Here is a 21,304-nt window from a genome sequence, read left to right on the forward strand (position 1 = left end):
CTAGATTTCTCTCAGCTTTTGAGGAGTCCTCCACTGCCCCACTGAATATGCCAGAATTCCCCCTCCTCCATTGACCAGCACCTTGAATAGACGTACAATAATGGAGGACATACAGCTGCATTGGGTGATGTCAGTAGACACGGTAGCTTCCTGAAGAGCCCCTTAGCCTTAGGCACCCTGTAAGTAACTCAGACAGGGTCAGCTGCCTGGCGGCTTGAATGCTCCCAGGGCCTCAGTTTCCCCACAGCTCTGTGTTTTCTCATGTAGCTCAATGAATGTGTCGTGTCTCCTTCTGTTCCAGGCCTGCCCGGTGAACGGAGGCTTCAGTTTGGGTGCCAGGTGTGTGTGAATCATAGGCACACGCAGGTTCCAAAGCGCGTAGATGAATATGGATGTGTGTGTGTGGTTGTTTTTTATTTTTTTATTATTTGCTCCATTGCACTTAAGTCACATTTTCCTATCCTCTGATCCAAGCTCTAAAAGAGTTTTGCGGTATAAAATCGCCCATCATCTGATCCACTCTACCAAAATAACCCGGCTCCCCTGCCGTCATCCTCCTTGAAAAGTAGCCCTGCGTCATGCTCTGAGGCCGGCGGGGAGAGGCCTTGCCCACTGAAAACACTTCATAATAATCCCCCCAGCGCCCCCCATCCTCCTCTCTCCCTGGGGGGTTGCTCTGGTTTCTTGGGCTGTTATTACTGGAATGCCAGCTGCTCTACTTACAGCCTATCCGTACAGACCTGCTCTGTCTGTCTGGGGCCTCACAGGCCTCCGCTTAGCTCATCTCTTGGAAATATAATTTTAAAAATAAACGCCGGTTCGATTCACACTTCCCTCTTGCCTCTGCTGTGTCTCCTGGCCTGTTCGCTTGGCACCAGAGGACCCAGTGTGGCACTGCTGTCTCCCAGAGTCCTCCCATGGGACCTCCAGGGCGGCCTCAGGGGCCCTCCAGGGCTGCCCAGATTGGCTTCTTCTGAGACCTGTGGTCATTTAAGTGCCCCTTAAATGTGGCAAGGGAGAAAGAGTGAGAGCTCTGGGGGCAGACAGACTTGGCTCTGCCCCACACTTGCTGTGTGACCTTGGACAGACTACTTCCCTCTCTGGGCCCATGGGTACACGAGAGAAGAGGTGCCTTCCTCTGGTGGGTGGTATTGGTTTTTATAAACGACATAAAGTGTGTCTTTAGGGGAAAAGTACATTTAAAGTTTCCTTGCAAACCTTTTATGCACTTTGGTTCTTTGATGGTGCCAGAAAGCAGCTCATAGGTAGGCCAGAAAATTTTGAGGAAGACATAGCATTATGTTGACACATCACAAGTGGAGTCCTGACAACTTCAAGGCAAAGTGAATAATTCGTTAGGTAGGCTGTTTCATGCCTGGGAAGCAGCAAAGGGCCATGTTGAGAGTTTTGAACTCCAGTTCAGCCACTAATTACCATGGCGTTGGACGAGTGACTGAGTGTCCCTGTGCCTCAGGTCCCCTGGCTGTAATATAGTTATAAGAATAGTACCTCCCTCCTAGGGTTGGCCTGGGGATTCAGCGAGGTGAGAGGCGTGAGCATTTCAAAGCGTGCCTGGCACAGAAAGGTGCTGTGTAAGTGCTGTCTCTTGTTGTAGTTCTTATATTATCATGTGGCAGGAAGTGAGGAAGTACAGGCATACAGGTGACATTCATGACCATCCCCGTACAACAGCAGTTCTTAATCGGGCAGTTTTGACCTCCAGGGGACATCTGACAATGTTTGGAGACAATGTGTCCTTTCAGTTGTCACAGCAGGGAAGAGAAGGTAGTACTGGCGTCTCATGGGTGGAGGCCCAGGATACCGCTCACGGTTCTTCAGAGTACAGGACAGTTCTGACAACAAAGAATTATCTGGTCCCCAAAGTAAATAGGGCCGTAAGAAACTGTGCCCCGATACAAGATTTCCGGTAGCAACATAGGCCCCTCTCTCCTCTGTAGCACTTGCCTTTGTTGTAATTTTGCATTTATCGGTAAGATTGATTACTACCCATCCCGCTGATACAGTACAAGCTTCTGAGGGTGAGAGGAGATTTGTTTCTCACTCCAGCCCATCCAGGCCAGCGCTGCCTATTCAGCCCACCCCAGATGTTACTCAGTCACTGGCAGCACTTGTCCTGGACCTGTCAGACCCAGGTTCAAGTCCCGGTTTTGCCACTTCTTAGCTGTATGACCTTGGGCCAGTGGCACTGCCTTTCTAAACTTCCGTTCCTTCATCTGCAAATGGGATTGTAAATATCTGATACATTTAGAGTAGAAGTTAAGACCACGGGCTCCAGAATCAAAGACATGCCCAAGTTCGAGTCACAGTTCTGCTACTTATTATGCGAACGTAGTTACCTGTTTAAGCCTCAGTTTCCTCACCTCTGAAATGGGTCTAATAGTCCCCCTCCTTTCAGAAGGTTAATATGGGAACGAAAGGAGCTGATAATGGTTACTTTTATTATTATTTCATTCATCATCCAACAAGTGGAGTTTTTGAGCCCAGAGTATGTTCCAGCCCCTGTTGGTTACCACGTGGTGGGCCTCATGGGGCAGAGCGTCTGCACTTGCTGAGCTCATCATCTCGTGGTTTGGGAGGGGTCTGGCCTGGTGCTCCCTCCAGTGCTGACCTCTGACCTCCCCTCACCCCTTTCAGATCTGTGCCATCATCGGCGGGACCTTCACTGTTGCCGGCATTCTGGACTCGTGTATCTTCACGGCCTCGGAGGCCTGGAAGAAGATCCAGCTGGGCAAGATGCATTGACGACCCGCCTGGCCCGACGGCCGAGGACCCAGGGAGACCGCCAGCCCTGTCTCCAGCGCCCCGTCTCCTCCTGCCCTCTATCTGGCCCAGGATCTGTCTGCGTCCCGAAGTGGGGGTGAGGGGAGGGAGGGGGTGGCTCACGGGTTCGCAGCTACCTCTTTTCCCCATGTTTAACTGTAGATGAATTACACTGCCTGAAGTCTGGGTGCCCCTTTCTTTCCCTGAGGAGCCCCAACACCAGAGTCAGGCAGGGAAGGTTCGGGAATGCTGGAGACCACTCCTGGGAAAACTGCAGTCCTTTCCCCGTTGGGCGAGCAGCTCAGAATCTATGTTGACCAGCTCTCAGCCAGGCTTTGACAATCTCCCCACTGTTTGGTCCCACTAATCACTTGCTTTCTCCCCTGGGCAGCCAGCCTGCAGACCTGGGCTCTGGGCTTTGGACCAGGCTGCCCAAAGGTACCTCCCACCTGGCGCCTTCAACAAAGAATGCTACTTCCCAGGCAAGCCCCTGATACGTGGCCCTGTAGATGGAGCCCTTGCTTCTGCTCCATCCCTTCCTGCCCGACCTAGAGCCCAGGCCTCAAGGCCCTCACCCCCACCCCTTTCTTTTCTTCCCCAGAAGCAGATGCCCAGTTGTTGGGCAGCAGCTGTGTAGACTCAAGTCTGCCCACGGGTCCCTGGGTGCCTGGCGAGTTCCCCTTCCTCTCTCTCTTCATCTTGTTCCTCTGAACCCCCTGCCAATGTGCCTCAGCCCCCGTGCTGTGTGGCCACAGCATGGCTTGGTGGAGGGGCTGGCTGTGACTGGGAAGTCATCCTTGGAGAGCCAGACATGGTTTGTGCACTTATGTCCAGATGCGAAGCATCCTTTTCCACGACCCTAAGATAATCATGTCTCAGCCTCTCCCAGGCGGCTTGCCGTCGGTCCCAAGGCCTTAGGTGGGGGAAGCAAAGCAGACCAGCCCTTCTCCCATCTTAGCATGTCCACCCTCGGGGCTCCCAAGGCTGTATAGCTCTTGGACCTCTCTGCAACCCAGATGTGGCCCACTTGCCCCACCAAGCTCCCCACTGGCTGGCCACACACTAACTCGGTCCTGGTTCCTGGGGCAGCTCCACTGTTTCCTCCCTTGCTCTTGGGTGGGTCCCTACCCCACTGCTCCCCCGCTATCCTTCCCCTTTAGTCCTGAAAGGGAGAGGCAATGGTCCAGGCATGAATTACACCCAGGGAATTTTAGGTATGCCCCCCACTTCCCAGGGAGAGAGTCGTCCACCTGTTTTCCATTTATATCAAGATTGTTTGCATACTTTTGTAATTAAGGGGCGTGTAATTAAGGGGAGTGGAAGGCCTTTTTAAATTATCTCTGGATGGTTCAAGTCTCTGCCGTTTGTAATTTTTGACTCTAGATTCCAATTAGAAAAGCTTCCCCTTTTGCATATGAGTTGATGAATGTGAGTGTAAACTGCATTTGGGTATTTCTGGTATCTGTGGCCACTCATGGATTTTTTTTTTTTTTTTTTTTTTTTTTTTTTTTGCATTCTCTTCCCCAGTTACAGAAAGGAGCCCCTTGGGTGTGTGAATGCGTGTGGCTGTAGAGGGTGGGCAGGGCAGGGTGGGGAAATGGCATGCAAGTGAATTGAAATCCCATGGTTATGCATTTTTAAAAAGAAAACAACTCTTGAGGACATAGGGGATGTCAGTTTCCTATGGAAGAGACACCTCTGACCCATTATTCATATAAACAAAATCTCAAGGGAAAAAAATGTTAGTTCTTTCTCCACTCATTGGGTTCAAATAGATTAAAAGGCTGATTTTCAGAAATATTGCTGTGTGTTGCTTTCGACTTGATTGTGGCTGGGTAGCCCGGAGGCTGGGATCACAGTCAGAACATTCTAGAGGAGAATTTCATTCTAGAGGAGAGAAACTGGGAAATGCGGAGAAGATCTGTTAGCATGATCAGAAAGTCAGGACCCCTTGGATTCAGTCCTTCCTTTATTGAATCCCTACAGAATGTCCCCTGATCTGCTACTTGCTTTTTTCTTTTTAATTTATTTTATTGAAGTATAGTTGATTTACAACCTTGTGTTAACTTGATCTGCTCGCTTTCCAGTTGTGTAGCCTCAGGCCAGGTCCTTAACCTCATGGTGCTGTTGCAGAAATTAAATCTATAATGGGTGCAAATAAGTTATACTGGATCAGAACAAGCTCATGTATGCAGGAAAGTGGTACCTAGTAAATTTTCAAAAATGGTAGTTGTTCCGTATAGGTTTTCCCAAATAGAATAAGGGAGATCCACCATCAGCTGTGAGAAAGGGACTTCCATGGACATTTGCCCAGTCCTTCAAGGCCTTCACTGGAACACCACGGACGTGGATAATAAACACGTCAGAGATGAATGTGAGAGCGAACCAGTCTGCGAGAAACTCTTCACTGACCCTCCCCATTCTCTCTTTAACGTTCTGTGCGATACTTGAATTACTGTGACACTCAAAGCTAGTGATGGAGAGCATATGCCCACCGGTAGTCAAAGAGTCTAGTAAAACTAAGTTGAATACTTTGGAGAGACCTGATAAAGGTGAGTTGCCACGCCCTCCTCAAAATGCTACCGAATTCAGGGAATTCCCTGGCAGTCCAGTGGTTAGGACTCTGCGCTTCCACTGCAGGGGATACTCAGCCCCTACCCCCCCCCCAAAAAAAAAGCCCACGAATTCAATGTGAATAAGGCAACTGAAAAGAGTTGGGGTGGGGGAGTCCTTGAGGATTCTGCATTCACACTGAAAGTAAGTTCTCACTCCATGTTAAAGAAAACGAGAAACCTGGAGCCCTGCGGTTGGTTTATGTAAGGACATAGTTTATGTAAGGAAGATGAAGAACTCCAGCAGAGGTTTCTCAATGAAAAGCCTTGCTCAGGGTCCAAAGATGGGCTAATGTGGGATTTTTGGGGGTTTTTTTTTCTTTTTCTTTTTTTAATATTTATTTATTTATTTGTCTGCACCGGTCTTCATTGTGGCACGAGGGATCTTTGTTGCTGCATGCGGGATCTAGTTCCCTGACCAGGGATAGAACCTGGGCCGCCTGCATTGGTGTTACCGAGTCCAAGCTCGCTCTGCTCGCCGCACGACGGGCCAATAAATAGGGAGACAACGTGTTGAGGCAAGGAATGCAACTTTATTCAGAAAGCCAGCAGACGGAAAAGATGGTGGACTAGAGTCCCCCCAAAAACCATCTTACTGGGGTCTGGATGCCAGTTTCTTTTATAGAATCAGAGAGGGAAGTAAAGTAAAAAGGTACATAGAGAGGGAGAGGTGAGGAGGAAGTAAAGTAAAAGGGCCATCAGTCTTGCAAAACATCTCCTGGAGTGGCCGGCCTCTGGGAGGGGATGTGTTTGTTTCGTCTTTCTTGCAGCCATTCACAGGTGGGTAGGGTTCCCTGAGGCAGGCCATTATGTATGATTATAATAAAAGCAACGAAAAGCAAAGCCTAAAGTCAAAGAAACACATCCAACATGGTGTCAAAATTGGCTCTTCCCTGTTACACTGGGAGCGCAGTCTTGACCGCTGGACCACCAGGGAAGTCCCGGACCAATGTGTTTTAAGTTGATGTAAAACCTTTAAGGTATATGTGTGTCATTTTTATGACTTCTCCCTTGAACCAGTTCTTTCAGTTACCTAACCAAGTACAGACTATCGTGTTTTCGTGCAAGAGGATTTCTCAATCAGGGCTCATGGTGCAAACCCAGAGAGGTGTAGGTGACGGTTTGGGGGCTGTGGTGGTTCAGGCAGAAAAGGCTTCTCCTGGGGAGGTGTTGCAGCTGCAGAAGAGGTGAAGTCGGAGAGGTGCTTCGGTGAGGAGCGACCCTCACATGCTGAGCTCACACTGCTTGGGCTCGAGGTGGGGCTGTGAACCTTGGGAAGAAGTGGGGTGTGGCAGTGCGGCTCATGAGTGGCAGCTGTATAGTTTTTATAACTAAAAGTCACAAATTTGTTTTTTGTTCTTGCCCGAAACAAAGGTACACATTTTCTCAATGTGCCAGGGCACTGGCGGTCCTGATCCCTTTTTAAGAAGCTGGTTCCTTAGCTGCTCCAGCAGGTAGATGTCGCGGTCCAGAAATGTGAGGGGGCCTGTGTGGAGAACATTCACCAAAGACCCTCCCCTGCCCTGCCCCCCAGCAGTTGTCTTCTGTCAGTTTTGTGGTGATGAGGTCATGCACTTTATTCTGACCAAAATAACTTATTTTTATCTCAACTCTGGTAGTAATAGCTACCAAGAGTTAGGCATTCTCCACGTGCCAGGCAAGGAGTGCTTGTTCAGGTCTTGTCTTTTTTAATCCTCACAGCAATCCTACAAGGTGGCTGTTACCTCGTTTTTAGGAAGAAGAAAACAGAGATTTAAGTAACTTAGTCACAGAGCTAGCACGCGGTGAAGCTGGAATTCAAACCCACGTCCACCTGACTCCAGGGTTATGGAGAATTGTATGGTTCTGGCTTACTCGCCACAGTCATCTCTGTCAAAAGGCTAAACCGACCCCCCTACCCCCCCAAAAAAAGGGGGGTGGGTGGGAATTGAAAGTAGTGAGGGTACTGTCGTTTTCTGTTTTCTTCCTTTTAAACAGCCTGCAGGACTTCCCTGGTGGCGGATTGGTTAAGAATCTGCCTGTCAATGCAGGGGACAGGGGTTCGATCCCTGGTCCGGGAAGATCCCACATGCCTCGGAGCAACTAAGCCCATGCGCCACAACTACTGAGCCTGCGAGCCACAACTGCTGAGCTCATGTGCCGCAACTACTGAGGCCCACGTGCCTAGAACCCGTGCTCCGCAACAAGAGAAGCCACTGCAATGAGAAGCCCGTGCACCGCAATGAAGAGTAGCCCCCGCTCGCCGCAACTAGACATAGCCCACGCACAGCAATGAAGATCCAACGCAGCAAAAAAATAAATAAATAAAATTTAAAAATAAAAAATAAATTCAAAACAGCCTACAAAAGAAAGCCAAGTTGAACATTGGGGATCTTCTTAAGCAAAAATTTAAAACCCTTACAACATGATTTTAATTACACAAATAATACATGCTCATAGCTCCACTGAAGGAAAGGCAGAAAAGAGCAAAAAGGGAAAAATTAAAAAGGAAAGTTAAAGTTACCCATAATCCCACTAATCAGGGATCATCATTGTTAATGTTTTAGTGATATTCTTCCGTAAACAAAATCGGATCATGCCGTTAACATTATTTTGTAGTTTACTTTTTTCCTCACATAATGGACACCTTCCAATGTTACTAACAGTGGATCTCCTCATTATCTCATTGGCTACCAGGTAACAATAATCATATTGAATATCTCATGGTGGATCACATTCAGCCTCTGCTCCCATCTCATTCAGAATCTCTTTTCTCACCTGTAACAGGGACAATTTAAAGGGTTGTTTAGCAGAATAAATAAGGTAATGTTCATAAAGCTGTTAGCACAATGTGTGAGTAAAATGCTCAGCCTAATACAACTAGCCATTATTATTCACTCATTTAAGAAATAATAATTTCTGGGAATTCCCTGGTGATCCAGCGGTTAAGACTCCGTGCTTTCCTTGCCGAGGGCCCGGGGTTCAATCCCTAGTCAGGGAACTGAGATCCCACAAGCCGCGCAGCGTGGCTTAAATAAATAAACTTTTTCTTTTTTAAAGAAATACTTTCTACCATGTATTAAGTGCTTACTTTGTGCCAGACGTTGTGCTGAGGGTTCATTGAATCCTGACACCAAACTGATGAGGTGGGTACTCTCATCATTCCCATTTCACAGATGAGGAAAGTGAGTGACCAAGAGGCTAAATATCTTATCCAAAAGCTCCAGAGCCGGGAAGTGGTGGATATCCAAACCCAGGCAGCCGGAATCCAGGGCTCTCACACTTTCCCACCACATCACCCTCTGCCTTGGAGACATAAAAATATTTTCCTGGCCTATCCTCTGAGCCCGGCACTGTGCTAGGCCCTGGGGCTTCTACGCCAGTCCCTGTGCATGTTTCCAAGGTAGGCATGAAGCAGGATAGTAGCCAATTCTAATAAATCCTTATTAGAACGACAGACACCCTGGCTGAGGTTCTCTCACCAGCTTATCTGGCGACGTCCCTGTAGCTGTCTTAATTCTTTTGAGCCACAGGGGGCAGAGGGTAGGGGTAAAGAAAAGCCTTACTGCCCTGGTTGAGCGTGAACAATCTTGATAATCTTGGGTTGTAATGATCTACCCTCACATGGCTGCCCCTCACCAGTGAGGCCCTGTGCTCCTTGGGAGCAGGGACGGGACTTCACTCCTCCCCAGATCTCTTTGATCTAGCCCTGTACCTGTGGCTCCACGTAGGTATCAAATAAATGGTGAATAAATTAATGAGCAAATGGATGAATGTGTGGGTAAATGGCTTAATGAATGTGATAGGGAAGTAATGAATGAGCAGAGAAGGAGCCAGTGAGCAAGTGAATGAATGAGTGCATGAATGAATGAATTCATCAGGGGGCTTTGGTGTGATGAACACTGTGAGGGCTGCTCTGAGAAGCCCTCTATGACCATCTATGTGCACTCGGTCATAATGGCGTCTGCCCCTGCCATGCCCATGAGAAGTGTCTTCCTTTCTCCCCCCCAGATTTATTGAGATATAACTGACCTATAATATTCTGTAAGTTTAAGGTGTGCAACGTGTTGATTTGATACACTTACATACTGCCTCATGATTACCACAGCATTAGTTATCACTTCCAGCACCTCACATAATTACCATTTCTTTTGTGTGTGTGTGTGTGTGTGTGTGTGTGTGTGTGTGTGGTGAGGACATTTAAGATCTTCCTTTCTTATGACTGTTCCCCCCCACGTCCTTACTCTTGGAGCCTATAATGGGTGGTCTTTCAGTTGCTATTGCCTCAACAAATTTCACCCCGCTTACTGCTGCTACCCTGGCTTCTGCAGACAGCCCAGGTGTAGCCATCCTCCCTGAGTCTGAAGGCCAGAGGGCTCCAACACTGACCTCAGGGGATCTGGAATTAAACCTTAAACAGCACCCAGCAAGTCTAGAGATCAAGCCAGATGCCATTGTTGATCATGAGTATGAGTAAATGCTGGTATTTCATAATTTCATCACCATATGTTAGGGAACACCCGTAAACTGGGAGAGAACAGGGGACCTGCCTGAGTCGGGCAAGTCTTTCTTTTTTTTTTTTTTTTTTGGCTCCACCGCGGGCATGCGGGAACTTAGTTCCCCCACCAGGGATCATCGAACTCGTGTCCCCTGCAGTGGAAGCACGGTGTCTTAACCACTGGACCGCCAGAGAAGTCCCATCTCTTCTATCTTTCTATCTGGCGTCTGGTACAAAGTAGGCGCTCAACACATATGAATTGAATGAGTCAATCCATTCAATGAATCCATTCAACCAATCACTGAGAGTCTCCCGCACAGCGGAGCCGGGATTGGAAGCCTCTCATTCCCAGAGGCCGCGCCGAGGGACCCTCAGTCTGACGAGAGGGGTGGTGCCGGCGACACTGGGTTGCCTACCCCAGGCGGGAGGCGGAGTTCGGGCACCACCAGGCAGGGCGAGGCGGGGACAAGGTGGGCAGGGCGGGGTGGGCGGGGCCGGAATGAGTGGGGCGGGGCAATAGCTAAAAACCCGCAGGCGCGCTAGTCCGCAGAATCCCGGCTGCCCTAGCCGGCTTTTAAAGAAGACTCTCAACGGAGTTAAAAGGGGAAAAAGAGCACAGCTTCAGTTAGCATGGCGCATTGCACGTGTTTACATCAAACACGGAAAGCTTACAGTTTGCGTCATTGGGAGTTAATGGCAAAAGTCTGACTCTGGTGAGGCCTGTCCTTAGGGCTGTCCTGGAGCAATGCCTCCGCTCTCTTTAGGAATAATAGGTGGCTGTAATTGAGCGCTATGCGCCAGACACTGTTCTAAACACAAGAAACGAATTAACTCATTTAGTCCTCGTAACAACTCTGTGAGTCATCTACTTAAGATCATCCCCATTTCACAGATAAGGAGCTAAGGTCCAGCAACGTGAAGAGGCACTTGGGTTCAGGTCTCACTACAACTCCAGCTCTTCTAAAAAGGGCTAGAAGACTGGGGTGAAATTTGTTTGTTTGGTACGCAGGCCTCTCACTGTTGTGGCCTCTCCCGTTGCGGAGCACAGGCTCCGGACGCGCAGGCTCAGCGGCCATGGCTCACGGGCCCAGCCACTCCGCGCCATGTAGGATCTTCCTGGACCGGGGCACGAACCCGTGTAGCCTACATCGGCAGGCGGACTCTCAACCACTGCGCCACCAGGGAAGCTCTGGGGTGAAGTTTTGCAAAGCCAAGTGGTTGGTTTGTAATGACGCTCAAACATGCGTGCGCCTCAAAATCTTTGGTGAGGGGAAGTGCTTGCTCTAAATTCAGAGCCCCAGACCCCGACCTAACGCTGTCTGATTTTGCAGGGCTGTGGTGGAACACAAAAATCTGCATTTTGAACAGGCTCCTCGGTGATTTTGAAGAAGCAAGTTAGCCGATTGCATTTACAGCAATGTTAAATCATGATGTTAAATCACCCCTACCATACGCCTAGACGACCTCTGCGGAGGGTAACAGGGGCAAAAAGTTTGGGGTAGGAGAGAGACTACTGATAATGTACCTATTAAAAGAACATCAACAAGCCTTTATTGCAGGCCCTACAAAAGTGCCCCTTCTCCCCAGCGGCACGAAGTCACCGGGTTCCAGGCATGACTCCCGGAGCCGCCTAGCGCTCCCGTGGCCCCCGAAAACGAGGCACTGCGATCCCACCCCATGCCGGAGGAGGCGCTATTCAGTTTCGTTCCGATAGGAATGGAGCATTGCTTTCTTTCTGCGCTTGCGCGGCAAGGAAGCCTCACTTCCGGCCTTGCGCGCCCAGGGCCTGAAACCTGCGGTCGCCAGGTAGGTGAGTGCAGGGGCTGCCTGCCTACCTGGAGGTGCCTCTGCGTGACCCCCAACCGTGCAGTCCGAGCCCTCCTCCCTCAGTTAGCCTCAAGGTCCCAGTGCCACCTTCGGCACAGATCCGTTTAGTCAAGCGTGTGCTCCCCACGCACGCTTTCCTCTGTGTAACACCCAGACCCCTCACATCCTTCGTTTTCCTTCAGTCGCCTTCTTCCGAGGCCACCTCCCTAGAGCCCTTGCGCAGGGATGGGAGAAGTGTCCCGGATGCAGAGAATGCCCCAGTACCCCATTGAGCGTCCCTTCTCTCTCTCCCTTGCCTTTCTTTTCAGACCGTCACCATGAAATTCAACCCCTTCGTGACCTCGGACCGCAGCAAAAACCGCAAACGTCACTTCAATGCCCCCTCCCACGTGCGCAGGAAGATCATGTCGTCTCCACTCTCCAAGGAGCTGCGGCAGAAATACAACGTTCGCTCCATGCCCATCCGCAAGGACGACGAGGTCCAGGTATGTGTCCTCCGGGCTCTAGTTACCCAGCTGCGTGGCGCTCGGGCGCCGCCTTTGCCTGAGAACGTCGAGTGTGCTTGGACGTGGAGGACTGGCAGGTAATGTGACCCTGCAGATGTGTTAGACCGGAGATGGGGCCCAGAGTCACCAGAGAGCGCCTGTCCAGCCTAATTTAGAGCATTCCAACTCAATTCTTTAATAATAATAATTTGAGAAATATACTGTACCAACCAAGCAAAACTCTTGTTTTCTTATTTTGTCTGCGGAGGCTGCTAGTTTGCCAGGCATTACCCAGGGTGGCTATTTGAACCAGACTTTGCAGGGGAATGTTTTGCAATAAGAGTAGGGTCTTGTTATCATTGAGTTTAGTGGAAGCTGGGCATTTGATGGTGCTGGACTTGGCAGGGAGAATGGAGAAGCAGCAGCAAGTCAGAGGCCTGAAATTGTGAGAGTACGGCCCATGTGAGAAAGTATAAGCCCTCTGTTCTTTGTGACTGGAGCTTAGGATTAGGATGTGTAGTAGAGAGGGGAAGTGAGGGTGAGTAAAATAGACAGGGGCTATGTTCATTCCTTGAGGGAATATTTATTGAGCACTTACCAGGCAGTGTTCCCTAGAACACTAACAGTGCACAGGACCTACAGGCCCCTCTTAAAACCTCAGCACTATTGACTTCTTGGGCTGGATAATTCTTTGTTGTGCTGAGCTCTCCTGTGCACTGTAGGATGTTTAGCAGCATCCCTGGTCTCTCCCCACTAGATGCCAGTAGCACCTCCTCACAGTTATGACAAGCAGAAATATTTCCAGGTGTTGCCCAGTGTCTCTGGGGAGCAAAATCCATCCCTGCCACCCTCCCCCAGTTGAGAACCATTGTTTTAGAGAATGAAGTAAGGGATTTGGTGGATCACCTAAGGCACTGGGACTCTGAAGCTTTGAGGAGGAAAAGACTGGAAGCAGGGGATAAGTTAGGCTGAGATTGTAAAGGAATAGCGTAGAAAAAAATAATTCAGAAGTAGGGTTCAACCTCTTCTCTCCTGGATCCTTCCCATCAGGCATGTTCTAGAATGGGGGGGATTGCAAATGCCTCTAGGGTCTAGTTAGGCAAATTAAAGGAAGTGGGCTCTTTTACGGGAGATAGTCATATACCCTCAGCCCATTGCTGCGCTAGGGAAATGAAGACTCTTCAGTTACGTTCAGTTGTTGTCAGATTCTTCAGTTTTGCAAGAGACCTGGAAAATCTGGATTCTTTACTTTATAGAAACTGCTCTTGGCTGAGATCACCAATAACCTCTTATTTATTTATGTATGTATGTATGTATTTACTTATTGCTGCATTGGGTCTTTGTTGCTGCGTGGGGCTTTCTCTTTCTTGCGGTGCACGGGCTTCTCTTGTTGTGGGGCATGGGCTCTAGGCGCGTGGGCTTCAGTACTTGTGGCACGTGGGCTCACCAGTTGCGGCTCGCGGGGTGTAGAGTGCAGGCTCAGTAGTTGTGGCGCATGGGCTTAGTTGTTCCACAGCATGTGGGATCGTCCCGGACCAGGGCTTGAACCCGTGTCCCCTGAATTGGCGGCAGACTCTTAACCACTGTGCCACCAGGGAAGTCCCCACTGACCTCTTTGTGACTAAATTCAGTGGTCACATCTTGGTCTCACTGTCCTTGACTTTTGTTTTTGTTTTTTTTCTGGCTGCGTTGAGTCTTTGTTGCTGCGTGTGGGCTTTCTCTAGTTGCAGCGAGCGGGGGCTACTCTTCATTGTGGTGCACGGGCTTCTCATTGCTGTGGCTTCTCTTGTGGAGCACGGGCTCTCGGTGCGTGGGCTTCAGTAGTTGTAGCACGCGAGCTCAGTAGTTGTGGCTCACGGGCCCTAGAGTGCAGGCTCAGCAGTTGTGGCGCACGGGCTTAGTTGCTCTGCGGCGTGTGGGATCTTCCCGGACCAGGGCTCGAACCCATGTCCCCTGCATTGGCAGGCGGATTCTTAACCACTGCGCCACCAGGGAAGCCCTGTCCTTGACTTTTTCAGCAGCATTTGGCATAGGTTGCACCACCTTACTTCTTGAAACAGCTTCTCTTTTTAGCTTCTGTGACACTTCAGGCTCACAATTTACTTGCAACTTCCCAGACTCCTTTGCTGGCTATTTCTCCTCTGCCTGCTCCCTAAATGCTGGAGTTTGTCACAGGGCCTGCACCTGGTCTTCCACTGGCTGGCCTACATGGTCTACCTAGATGGTAATATTTATTCCTAAAGTTTTAAATGTCTGTTCTGTGCTAACACCTTCCTCTTTTACATCCCAGTCCAAACTACTTTTCTGACCACAGAGCTGTCGATCTAACTGCCTGCTGAACATCTGTATTTGGATATCTCACAGACATCTCAAGCTTCTTATGCATGAGATCCTGATATTCCCACTGCCTCTAAAATCTGATTCTCGTCCCATCTTTCACACCTCAGTAAGTGACACTTCTATCTCCCCACTTAGGTATATCATAAACCTTTAAATTATTATTAACTTTCCCTAACCCCTCTCTTCTAATCGATCACTAAGTCTTGTTGATTTTACCTCCAAAATACCTCTTGAATCTGACCACTTCTTTGTATTTCCATTTTAGTTCAAAGCATCTGTAGCTTCCACTGTTACTGTAGTCCATTCTCCACAGAGTGGCATTGTTTGCAAATCAGATCCTGCTTAAAACCTATCAGTGGTGCTTGATGTGCTGACGGTAAAATCGAAATCTCTGACAAGGCCCTGCGTGAGCCAGTCCAGGTCTAGTTCTCTGACCTCATCTCATCTTATTATCCCCCACATGCTCTGTACTTCAAACACATTGGTCTTTTCAGGTCCTTAAATGCACCTAAATCTTTTCTCTCTCTGCGTCTTTGTCCAGAATGCTCCCTCTGCCTGGAGTGCTCTTCTCCCCTTTACCTGGCTAACTCCTCCTTTTGCAGGTCTTATATTAATGTCAGTTCCTCAGAAAAGCCTTCCCAGATACTTTACTCAGTATTTTAGTATAGCATCCTTTATTCTTTTTTCATAGCAGTGAACACAATTTGAGATCATTTTTTAAAAAAACTGAGGCATAATTTACATACAGTGAAATGCACAGGTGAGTTTTGGCAGATGTAAAACCATGTAGCGTCACCCTAATATGACGTAGACCATTTTTTATCATCTCAGTATCTTCCCATGTGCCCTGTTCCAGTTAGGATTATATATTTGCATGTTTACCTCTCAGCTGCCTACTACCCATCAGACTAAGCTCCGTGAGGCCAGAGAACTCTTCTTTTTTGTTACCTGACCTCAGTGCAGAGCCTGGCACACAACAGGGGCACAATCAATATTTATTGAATGGATGAAAACTGTTGACGGGTTGGAATTGGAAGATGAGATAAAGAAAAGGAGGGCAGGGGCTTCCCAGGTGGTACAGTGGTTAAGAATCCACCTGCCAACACAGGGGACACGGGTTCGAGCCCTGGTCCGGGAAGATCCCACATGCCGTGGAGCAACTAAGCCCATGTACCACAACTACTGAGCGTGCGCTCTAGAGCCTGTGAGCCACAACTACTGAGCCCACGTGTCACAACTACTGAAGCCCATGCGCCTAGAGCCCGTGCTCTGAAACAAGAGAGGCCACTGCAATGGGAAGCCTGTGCACCGCAACGAAGAGTAGCTCCTGCTCGCCGCAACTAGAGAAAGATGGTGCGCAGCAATGAAGACCCAACACAGCCAAAAATAAATAAATTAAATAAATAAATTTTTTTTAAATGTGTAAAAAAAAAAAAAAGGAGAAGGAGGGCAGGGGAGAAGGAGCTGCCGTTTTTTTAATGCCTGTGGGTTTATGAATGGTTTCCTTTTTAGATATGAAGAAAATGAAACTCAGGTAAAGTAATAAAGAATAATATAGAAAATGAGTGTCTGAGCCAGGAATCCAGGTCTCTTAACTCCAAAGGCCATACTGGGTAAGCACTTCTCTGAGCAGGAGAATAAAATCGTCCCAATTAGGTTTGTTAAAACTGCCTTTTCTCTCTTGGGATCTTCTAAGTCTCACCTACCTCTCTCTCTGAGCAGCTGACTATGCCTCCTGCTTTACAGAGGAAATTCGAACTATCGTCCAGGATCTTGCACAACTCCCGGCTCCACACCCTCTGGCTTACCTGCAGTTGCACCCCTCCCATCTTCATTCTCTCCTGTTACAGTGAAAGAGAAATCTCTGCTTCTGTGTAAGCTATCCTGCTGCCACTGCATGTGACATCCACCACTCTCTTCTGCCCTCTTGAGATCCTTCTATCCATTATCCCCTTTCTCTACAGTTTCCTTTACTTCTTCCTCCATACTTGTTCCTTCTCATCAGCATTTAAACATATTCATGTTTCCCCCTCTTTAAAAATAGAAAATTATCCCTTAACTTCACATCCACGTTGAACATGTGTCCTCTCTCTCATCCTCTTCAGATCCAAGCTCCTTGGGTCAGTCTTTTTTCACCTTCGTCTTCTCACCTCCGGTGAACTCATTGCCTTATCGTAACGGCTTCCATCCCACTGCTCCACCGAAAGCACTGTAGCCATGACCACCAGTGACCAGCTTGTTGTCATCTGTTACTTTATCCTTCTAGCAGTTGACCATCCTAGGGCATTTGACCTTGTCTTGGCTACTCTAACACCACACTTCCTGGTTTGCCATTCTTCCTGGCCACTTCAGTCTCTTTCGTAAGCTCTTCCAAAATGTTGGCTTTTCTTAGATTTCTACATTCCCGTACCACCAGCTCCCTAAGTAAAATCAAGCTTTGAGTTGCCATCTCTTCGGATGACTCGCAGGTCTTTGTCACCAGCCCAGTTGGCCTTCCCGCTCTGTATGGAATTTTCATGTTCCATGCCTCCGGGAAAGGCACATCCATCCATCCAGTTGCCCAGCCAGACTCTGGATGTCATCCTCGCCTCTTCTCCCTCACTTTCCACAGTTGATTGAGTCTTATCCTGTCTCCCTCCTCGCTGGGTCTAGCGTTTGTCCACTGCTCTTTATCACGGGTGTCCCTTTGACTCCTTTTATTAACACCTTTCTTCAATCAGGATGATACTTAATAGGGGCTTTTTCACCTACTTTTCCCATGTGAGGGTCTCTGGTCACGTAGACTGTGGTGGATCTTCAGTGAGGCATGCATGGCTGTTGTCTTTTCAACCTGAAAATCACCGTGGTGAGTAAGCTGAACAATGTAGATAGACATTTTAGGAGTATTGAGATTCGCCAATTCTTTACATGTGGTATTTCCTCTGTGCTTATATGGCTACATTTTTAGGGAAACCATAATCTAGTTAGTTTTTGAATAGAATTGGAGCATGAGCTGATTTTTAGTTGCAGAAGTAGCCCACAAGATTTTAATTTAACGTTTTTTTTCTGACTATAAAATATTTGTATTAATTGTAGAAATCTTGAAATTTAGAAGAACATAAATTAAAAAATAGTCATCAGTAATTCTCCTTCCTTCCTAATGGCAACCATTATTGACATTTGGATATATCTTCATCTCATGTTACATGCCATATACATATATGAAGCATATACACATAAGATTCAGACTATATATATAGCCTTGTATTCTTCTTTTTTCTCTAAAGGTCATATCTTGAGCATTTTCCTTGGTCATAAATTGTTTTTTGAAAACATGGGGTTTTAGATGGTTGCCTGAGAATCTCAATATAATTTTTTTTTTAATTGAAGTATAGTTGATTTACAGCGTTGTGTTAGTTTCTGGTGTACAGCAAAGTGATTCAGTTACTAAGTATAATTTCTTTAACCATTCTCTGTTTAGATCTTGAGAGTGATTATATATTTTTTTATTTTACTTTTTGTAAAAAATTGAGCTATAATTGATGTATAACACGTACTAGTTTTATTTATTTATTTATTTTTAATATTTATTTTTGGCTGCGCTGGATCTTCATAGCTGTGTGCGGGCTTTCTCTAGTTGCGGCGAGCGGGGGCTACTCTTCGTTGCAGTGCACGGGCTTCTCGTTGTGGTGGCTTCTCTTGTTGTGGAGCATGGGCTCTAGACGCATGGGCTTCAGTAGTTGTGGCACACGGGCCCTAGAGCGCAGGGAGTTCAGTAGTTGTGGCATGTGGGCTTAGTAGTTATGGTGCACAGGGTTAGTTCTCCACGGCATGTGGGATCTTCCTAGACCAGGGATCGAACCCATGTCCCCTGCATTGGCAGGTGGATTCTTAACCACTGGACCACCAGGGAAGTCCCTAACATGTATTAGTTTTAGATGTACAGCGATTATATTTTTTTACTCTCAGGACTAGTCATGTGATGACCATCTTGGTTCAAGGAATGTTTTGTTCAGGTAAGAGAAGAAAAAAATACAGGCAAAGAATTTCCACCTGATTTAGAATAATACAAAGCAGATTTATACCAAAAAAAAAAAAAACCCAGCTGATTTTGATTGAATCAAAATTCAAAATTTGACTGAATACAAAAAGTTCTATTTTTAGCCTGTGTGTTCCTGATAATTAGTTTCCTCACTATGATGTTCAAGCATTAGAAATGGGGAGAATTCTCTTTTGTATTTTCTCTCAGGTGGTTCGAGGACACTACAAAGGTCAGCAAATTGGCAAGGTAGTCCAGGTGTACAGAAAGAAGTATGTCATCTACATCGAGCGGGTGCAGCGTGAGAAGGCTAATGGCACAACTGTCCACGTGGGCATTCACCCAAGCAAGGTATGGCCTGGGACTGCGCAGTGGTAGTGGGCGTATAGCATAGCATTCCTACTAGAGTTGTTGGCTGTTGGTACTTTCTGCACAGGCGGCCATGGTAAGGACTTCCTTGGGAGGAAGCTTGGTTGGTTCACTGGCTTAGTGATATCACGAGGGATCCAGTTCCTTTCCCTGTCTGTTTTGTCATCCTTGGTGAAGGCCCCGTCTGCAAGCTGGTAGCAAGAGTGTTCCAGGCATTCCAGGCATCACTTTCCCACTAGAGAGTGTCCAGAGGGAGAAGAGAGAACACCTCTTCCTTCAGTCCTCACACCCACCTGGTGGAATATGCTGTTCCTCCTTTAACCTCCCATTTTATACGTTATATTGTAGGGTCTCTCCTCCAGAGTTTCAGATCCTTAAGGGCAGAATGGTTGGGTCTCACTCATCTTTATGATCTCTGTATTGCCCAGCAGCTGGTGGGAATGCAGGTATTTTTAAAACAACGCATTTTGCCAGCCAAGGGCAAATTATACTGCCGACGTGGATAGACAAACCATCCATGTGGGTAGTATAATGTTTCACAAGCTAAATGACACTTCGTACCACTAAATTATCTAAATGGTCTTCTAGATCCTCAAGAGTTAGGAGCTGGGCATTGGGTAGCAGAAGAAGGAACCCAAGCTACTGTTGTCGAGGGAAGATCTGCTGGTTATAAGTCCTTTCTCCTTAAAAAAAAAATATATATATATATTCAATATCTGTTTGTTCTCTCATGCTAACAGGTGGTTATCACCAGGCTAAAACTGGACAAAGATCGGAAAAAAATTCTTGAACGCAAAGCCAAATCTCGACAAGTTGGAAAAGAGAAAGGCAAATATAAGGAAGAACTTATTGAGAAAATGCAGGAATGAATATAACCTTTTGTGCAACCACGGTTTATCTGTAGATTCTTTTGCCTGGTGTGTATTTCTTTGAAACTTTTCCAGGTGTCTCTGGAACATTTCATTTTCTTCCTGTTTCGTTATTGATATGTGGCTCTGTATATCTACTTTTGCTGTTTCGATTAATAATTTTATGAATAAAAATTGGACACGTTTTCTTGTTCCAAAACATATTTATTGCCTTTTAGATAAAATCCATCTTACTTTCAGTTCCCCACTGCCAGTCTTTCACATGCTTAATCTACAGGGCAGCACAATATAGCAGCAGTGAGGTTAAGACAGCCCTGCTCCTGCCTGGACCCTCACGCCGACGGGGCAGACAGGACAGGGCTCTGGTCCCTGACGCAGAGGTTGTCCCACTCAGTGTAGGTCCGGCTGTGAACTGGCACACACAGAGGGCAGTGCTGCTCAGCACTCACCCTCAAGCCTGCCAGTCTGCTCTCTGGCCAGCTTCCTCTCCCTCACACCCCAACCAAACCCAAGGGCATGCAGCTCGCGGACCCAGCTGCCCTGCCCAAGTCTTGACCTTGCTAATGCTATTTCCATGTGACTGAAATGCCCTCCTCTTTCCCGGGGCTAACTCAGAAAACTGACAGTCTACAGACAAGACTTGGTTTACAAATAGATTTTGCTTGTCCTTCTGTTGTTTTCATAATTTAATTTCCAACATTTAAAACTTATGAGATCACAGAGAAATCCAGATCTTGTGCTTCATCTAGCTGCATGAGGCCCTGATCCTGCGCAGCATCAGTTGTGTGGAGCCAGGGTACCCTGTTGTCTACCCCCAGTGGCATCTGAGTTTTAGACCCCAGGTCTAACTTCTAGTCATTCTTTACGATTAGCTTCAGAGCCACATCTAGAATCCTCCCTTGCCAACCCTGGGATAAATAATCTATTGATTAATGCATTAAACAGCCTTTTATGGCTCTCTAGTAACACAGGGTTTATCTGACACTCTGGTGTTTCTTAATAAATGTTGATTGAATGAGTTATTTCCCATTTTGACTGGTGAAGAAAATGAGTTGAGGTTAATTGTCCAAATCCCAGAGAGCCTAAGAGATAGAGCTGGGATTTGAACCCAGGCCTCGGTGCATCAAAGGACATTCACCTCCCACAGCCATCTGCCTCTGGTGTGCCTCCTGCTCTTAAGTCAGCCCTTTACTGGAGTCTGACAAGAGCCTACACATTTATATGGAACAGAGAAGAATTTACGTGTCTGTAGCAGTAAAAGCATTAGTGCTTAGTGGGAAAAGCATTGTCACCAGTGGTCAAGCTCCAATCCCAGCTCTACCACTGGACAGTCAAAGGCCTTTGAGCAAACAGCTCATCTCTGAGCTTCCATTTTCTCAGAGTGAAAAGATGGTAATACCTTCATTGCCTTCGTGTCTCATGTTAAATGCAGAAATAAAATGCCATGATCAAATGGGCTATTTCTGAGCACACTTTGATAGTGGGAGTGTATAAATTCTAATATCGCTATTATTGTTCAATTAACT

General features: G+C 47.4%; 2 protein-coding genes across 2 annotated transcripts in view; both read left to right on the forward strand.

Annotated features, from left to right (window-relative positions):
• The window catches only part of ERGIC1 (endoplasmic reticulum-golgi intermediate compartment 1), a 105,102-nt gene extending 100,903 nt beyond the window's left edge, over nt 1-4,199 (forward strand). The window contains exon 10 of the mRNA XM_033853574.2: nt 2,656-4,199. Coding sequence (XP_033709465.1) covers nt 2,656-2,763 — 108 coding nt within the window. The 3' untranslated portion in view covers nt 2,764-4,199. The remainder of the gene's footprint in view (nt 1-2,655) is intronic.
• Nucleotides 4,200-11,533: 7,334 nt separating this feature from the next.
• RPL26L1 (ribosomal protein L26 like 1) lies at nt 11,534-19,963 on the forward strand. Its single transcript, XM_004314977.4, has 4 exons — nt 11,534-11,676; nt 12,006-12,182; nt 18,751-18,891; nt 19,650-19,963. The coding sequence occupies exons 1-4, from the start codon at nt 11,548-11,550 to the stop codon at nt 19,776-19,778; spliced, it is 576 nt and encodes a 191-aa protein (XP_004315025.3). The 5' UTR covers nt 11,534-11,547; the 3' UTR covers nt 19,779-19,963.
• Nucleotides 19,964-21,304: the final 1,341 nt, after the last annotated feature.

This window comes from Tursiops truncatus, chromosome 3 (genome assembly GCF_011762595.2).
Source record: "Tursiops truncatus isolate mTurTru1 chromosome 3, mTurTru1.mat.Y, whole genome shotgun sequence".
NCBI lineage: Eukaryota > Metazoa > Chordata > Mammalia > Artiodactyla > Delphinidae > Tursiops > Tursiops truncatus.